Source organism: Vombatus ursinus, unplaced genomic scaffold (genome assembly GCF_900497805.2).
Source record: "Vombatus ursinus unplaced genomic scaffold, bare-nosed wombat genome assembly UNPS02012147.1, whole genome shotgun sequence".
Lineage (NCBI taxonomy): Eukaryota > Metazoa > Chordata > Mammalia > Diprotodontia > Vombatidae > Vombatus > Vombatus ursinus.
Window position 1 is genome coordinate 1,842,408 of NW_020951925.1, and position 6,167 is coordinate 1,848,574.

At 53.7% G+C, this 6,167-nt stretch overlaps 1 protein-coding gene across 2 annotated transcripts in view; it reads left to right on the top strand.

Moving 5' to 3' along the window:
* Positions 1-6,167, top strand: part of YBEY (ybeY metalloendoribonuclease) — a 9,399-nt gene that overhangs the window by 633 nt on the left and 2,599 nt on the right. The window contains exons 2-3 of one of the 2 annotated variants that reach the window (XM_027857436.1): positions 3,048-3,295; positions 5,209-5,340. In XM_027857436.1, coding sequence (XP_027713237.1) covers positions 3,086-3,295; positions 5,209-5,340 — 342 coding nt within the window. In that variant the 5' untranslated portion in view covers positions 3,048-3,085. Of the gene's footprint in view, positions 1-2,908; positions 3,296-5,208; positions 5,341-6,167 lie in introns of those variants that run through there. The other variant, XM_027857437.1, reaches the window with a different exon arrangement.

Genomic DNA, 6,167 nt, shown 5'->3' on the forward strand with positions numbered 1-6,167 from the left:
TGGCCATCCTCATCTTCCTCATCCTCCTCTTCTCCATCCTCATCCTCTTTCTTCATGGTGGCCATGTCCTCATCCTCATCTTCCTCTTAGCCATCCTCATCCTCACCGTCCTCATCCTCATCCTTCATCGTGGCCATGTCCTCATCCTCATCTTCCTCATCCTCATCCTCACCACCTTCATCTTCCTCTTGGCCATCCTCATCCTCACCGTCCTCATCCTCCTCTTCTCCATCCTCATCCTCCTCCTTCATCGTGGCCATGTCCTCATCCTCATCTTCCTCTTGGCCATCCTCATCCTCACCACCCTCATCTTCCTCTTGGCCATCCTCATCCTCATCGCTGCGGTCATCAGGACGAAGAAGCCCGAGGGAAACTTTAACCTAGAAGACAAGAGGTGTGAGCTCTGCTCAGTGCCACAGAGACCAGAAGAGACCGAGGGTGTGGATCTCGGGGTCCTGCTTGGACCAGAGAATGGAGGCCACCAGCTCCCCTCATGGTATCTGGGAGGACTGGTCGTTATTGTTTTTGCCTTGGTGTGCCCAGCACGTACGTAGTGCGATGGGTAGTATCGTGCCCCATTGAAGTGATTTGTCCAGGTTGAGGGAGGTGGGAGTGAGGAGCAGAGCTGGGGTCTCCCCGCGGGCCTCCTGACTCCAAGTCCACACCACTCCACAAAACCGCATTTCCCTTTCAGTAGAACACAAGCTTTTTGAAGCCAAGCACTCGGTGCCCAGCCCCACACAGAGACAGTATTTTGTTCATTTGGATGGTATTGGGAAGCAGGGTGAAACAGTGGACATCCCTTTGGACATAGCACTCGGGTCCGAGCCGCATGCCCTTGGTTGTTTCTCCCTGAGCCTCGGTCGTCCCCTTCCCCGTCTCTCAGTGAGCAGGTTGGACGAAGTGACCTTTAAAGGCCCTTCCGGTTCTAAGTGCTGTGGTCCCCAACTGTCTAGCCATACTCCTCGTGCATCCTGTACTTGATAAGTAGGTGTTCAAATATCTGGAACTTTCTGTTGATCCTTATTAAGTTTAATCTTACTTGGTTTGCCCCAGTATCTAGCCCGTCACCTCCTTCGGATCCTGTCATCCAGTGTGTTACCCATCCCTCCCAGCTTTGTGCCACCTGCACATGTGATAGTCATGTCATTGGCACCTTTGCCTGAGTCATCAAGAGATGAAAGTCCACACAGGGCAGAATGGCCTTGCTCTTCCATTAACAAAGATTGTTGGCGGTTATAAGAGCTCCCGTGTCCTCTGCCCCTTAAAATCTGGCTTCTGTTCCCAGAATGCTACTGAACCCACCATCCGCAGTGACCTTCCGGAGCCTCATCTCTGTGGCCTCTGTGGCATGTGCCACCACTGACCCCCTGTCCCGGTATCCTCGGGGTCAGACCCAGCACGCCTTCAGTCCTCTGTCACTGTCTGCTCCTCCTTTGGCTCTTCTTGCTTCTTCTTTCTCTCCCTAACACTTGAGGTAGATTCTGTCTCCACTGAACTAAATGATTCGTGTCCTATAGACAAAAGAAGACCTGGAGTTCATGCCATTTGAGGATTGGGTGAAGAAGACTCCATGAGCGTCATGAGAGCTGTCTCCAAGTGCCTGAAGAAGGGTTAGGCTCGTTCTCTTTGGCCCCAGAGGACAGAACTGGAAGTGATGGGTAGAAGTGGTCAAAAGACAAATCAAGTCTACCTGATGTAAAGAAAAACTTCCTAGCAGAGGCCTGTTGAGGCTGCTCTGGGCACTCGTGTGCTCCTTTTCACCAAGGTCTTCAAGAAAAGACTGGATGGAGGGCCACTTGTCAGAGATGGCCTAGAGGGGATTCTTGTCCAGGGATGGTCACTGACAACTGATCCAAACACAACAGAACATGCGCTATTCCCCCAAGATCAGTCATCGTAGGCCATAGAGAGACTTTTTAAATGAAGAAATGCAGCTACCAACAACCACGTGAAAACGTGCCTCACATCATGGCGCTGTGGAGGTCCCCAAGGACTGGGAGAAGACAGGCCCCCTCCCCCCTTTACTGATGAGGCAGCCGAGGCCCAGGGAGATGAATTAATTTGCCCAAGGTCACCAAGGGAGGATTTGAAACCAGGCCCACACAGACACCGCCAATTTATGCATTTGCTTTTGCTTGGCTCTACTTACAAGGACAGGCTTCTAAGCCAGGAGGGATGGTAAGAGGGGACAGCAAGAGGAAAACAAAGTCAAATGTGAAAACCACACAGAAGAAAACAGGATAGTGACCGGGTATCTGCTGGCATTTCCCCCAAGGCTCAGATCAGAGGCTGTCTTCTGCAGGAAGCCTCTCCCAGAATGTGCAGCTGCTTAGGGCCTTCCTCTCAGACACTGCCTTCCAACTCCTGGGCACACCGACCCTGCAGAAACCCGACCATTTCTACGCTGTCTCCCCCCATTGGGATGGACGCTGCTGGAGGGCAGGGACCACTCTGGCCTCCACAAACTGTCCCTAACACTAGTATTACACATAAAACGTCTTGTAAACTTTATAGCAGGTGAATGAAGTGAGCAGAACCAGGAGAACGTTGTACGCAGTAACAGCCACGTTGTGTGACAATTAACTTTGATAGACTTAACCCTTCTCAGCAGTGCAGGGATCTGACATCTCCCAAAGTCTCATGATGGAAAATGCTCTCCACGTCCAAAAAAAGAACTATGGAGTTTGAATGCAGACTGAAGCATACTATTTGCTATTTTTTTCTTCTGTTTTGTTTCCTCTTTCTTGTGGTTCCTCCTATTGGTTCTAATTCTTCCTTACAACACAACTAACAGGAAAATGTTTAATAGGAATGTATTTGTAGAGCCTATATCAGATCGCGCACCGTCTTGGGGAGGGGAGGGGGAGGTGGGAAGAAAAATATAAAACTCAAAAGCGTATGGAAGTGATTGTTGATAAATCAAAATAAATTAATTAAAAAACCCCATCCTTGGGCTCTCCCAGCTAACGTGATGATCAGGGTGTGGTCAGGAGACTGCAATATCACTTTCTAGTCTAATATTTGTGTTCACATGTAATCCACAGGGTCTCCTCACAGCCCAGAGGATCCTGCCAGTCTCACGATGAGCCTCATTCTCCGAAACCTGCAGAGCGTCATCCCCGTTCGGAGGGTCCCTCTGCGGGCCAGAATCGAGCTCCTCCGGCACATCCTCGGCATCCGGCAGTTTGACCTGGGGGTGATATGTGTGGATAACAGAGGCATTCAGCGCCTTAATAGAACTTACAGGAAAAGCCCCAGCCCCACCGACGTGCTCTCCTTTCCTTTCCACGAGGTTAAGTAGCTCCTTGGCTGCTCTGGGCCACCTAGGTTATGGAAGGTCAGGCTCCCTAGCCCCAGGGCCCAGCTCTTCAAAGACAAGCAGTTTCTTTGGGAGGCTTTTTATTTTTTTCACTTTCATTCCAAAAAAGATAAATAATGGTAGTGAAGCAGTCAAGTCTGTGCCGTGGGGGGCTCCATGAAGAGAGGGCCCACTTCCAGGAGGGCAGAGGGGCTCTTCTCTTCCCTGGCCAGGCCACAGCCACAGGCTCACTGTCTTCTGAGAGCCAGCAGAGATGGGAGGCCAAGGTGCCCAGGGCCTCAAAATCAGGTCCCATGAGGCGCGGACTGGGCCTGCCCAGCCTGGAGAAGAGAAGGCTTGCGGGCAGGCTGCATGGGAGCTGTCTTAGAGTGTCTGAAGGGATTGATTGGCTGCAGAGAGCGAGGCCAAGAGCCAGGGGTGGGAGGAGCCGGGGCCTCCACAGAAGTAAAGGCTTCCTTCGCACTGGAGCTGGGATGGGGGGAGTAGTTGTGACTCCCAAATCCTGCTGTTCTCTGCAGCAGCATATGCCGTGCTGAGGAATGCCTGGTGATTTTGTGTTCTGGGAGCCCAGGACAAGAGGGCTTGAAGGGGGAGGCCTGTTTGGCTCTAATTTGCTTCATTTTGTTCTTTTTAAAATGGTTTTTTTCCAATTACATGCAGAAAATTTTAAGAGTCATTTTTCTTAATTCTGAGTTCCAGATTTTCTCCCTCCCTTCTTCCCCTCCCCCCTCATTGAGAAGGAAAGCAGTTTGACATAGGTTATGCAAGTGTGGTCATGCAGACCACGTTTCCCGATATTAGTCATCTTGGGAAAGGAAACGTAGGCCAAGACAACCCAAATAAAAGAAGGGAAATAAGAAGCCTGCTTGGATCTGCACTCAGGGGCCAGCGGGCCTTCTCTGGAGGCGGAGAGCGTTTCCATCGCCACTCCTTTGGCGTTGTCTCGGCTCCTGGTATTGCTGAGAATGACCGCGTACGGTGTTGTTGCGCTGCCTGCACTCACCGCTCACCCCGGAGCCACAGACCTCTCCTGCCGACCTTCTAAGTTGTCTCGGGCTAGAAAATCGGCTCCCCCGTCCTTTTGTGGGTTCTGAGGCTGCATTTGGAGGGGAATTTGGGAGAGCACAGGCGCATCCCTGCCTTGACTCCGCCATCTTGCCCCACCAGTTTCTTTCTTAAGTAAAGCACCTCCAATGGGGGCATCACCTCCCCGGCTCAGTCCAAGCTTCGTGACACTGACCGTCAGATTCGCTTCTTGTTCCTCTCCCACGGGTGCAAGTTAAACCAAAAGGAACACGGCAGAGAGCTGGGGGGTGGGGCCCCCCTGCAGCAGAGCTGTCATGGGGGCGGGGGACACGGCCGTCATGCTTCCCTCTCCGCCAGCATCTGGGCAAAGCCTTTCTTCCCATTTGACTAAACCACAGGCTTTGGAGACCCCCCCCAATAAAGACCTTTCAGCTTGCCCTGGGGGGCTATTGGTGAAAGTTGGGGCTCCCCCTCCAACAGAACACAGAGAAGGGTGTGGAGCGGCCCCCTATCGCACTCAGCTTTATGAGGAATCCTTCTCAGAACTACCCTGTGAGGTAGATGCCCCAGTTATGGGAGCAGGAATTAAGAGTTGAAAGAACCCTAAGAGTGGACATCCAGCACCTTTCCACGACTGAGGCCTGGGAAGGAAGAGCCCCCAGATCCTCACACTCCCATCCTCCATAGGAGGAAAGGTGGGGTTTGGCCCCATAGCCACTGGAATCATGTCAGCCTGGGCTTCCCAGCCTCTGTGACCACAGGCTCCGATTGCGCTCCTGACCTCCCAGGAGAGCGTCCCAAGGAAAGACACCCTCGTACTGAGGAGGTGACATCCTTGGGCTCTGTCTTCCCCTTTGCAGAACCTGAGGGCAGGGGCGGTTCCTCAGCCCGAGTGCCCAGACGACTTCAACTTGGGAGACATCTTCCTGGGAGTGGAGTACATCTTTGGGCAGTGCCAAGAGAACGGCGAAAACTACTATGACGTTCTGACGGTAGGTGGAGGCCTGCTGGCCCCCGGGGCCACATTTGTTTGTGGTCAACCCCCCCCCCCCCAAGGCCGCAGGGGCTCGTGTCCCCAGGGGAGGCCAGGGAGCACTGGAGGCAGCTGCAACCCCACGGCTTTGTGGAGTAGGTCCTCAAGAAACACATAGTGAAAGGGGTGACAGGGGTCATCATTGGGGGCCTCCTCCTCGGTCTGCACCCTGCTCCCCTTAGGGGGCCAGCCCCTCTGCAGCGGTGACAGAAGGCCAGTCAGATGTCGTTCTGCACCTGGACGCCGGGGGTTCCAGGGATTCTTGTCTGACTCTGTCCCAGGGTTAGAAAATGGCAGAAACCAACATGACTATCCATTTCAACAAAGGATCCATCACTTTCCCAGGCAGTCACTGATGCCCTGTGGGCCTTGGGTCCTTGTAGGCAGGAGGGACGACAAACTTCAGGGCCCAGTGGCCAGCCCTGAGGGGATTAGCACTCTGTGCCCTCTCCATGACCTTTGGGACCTCTCCAGAACGAGAAGGATGCGCCGGGGCGAAGCAGAGCACTTTCTGTTGTCTAAGATGCTGAGAACACAAGAAGCTAATGGCCCAGAGCAGCCTGCGGCCAGCCCTCCCTGCCCCCACCCCTAGCCCTCCTTACCCTCCCCCCATGTTCCCCCCCCACCTCCAGCCCTCCTTACCCTCTCCCGCATGTTCCCCTCTTGTCCCCTCTCAGCCCTCCCTGCCCCCACCTCCAGCCCTCCTTACCCGCCCCCCATGTTCCCCTCTTATCCCCTCTCCCAGCCCTCCCTGCCACCACGTCCAGCCCTCCCTGCCCCCACCCC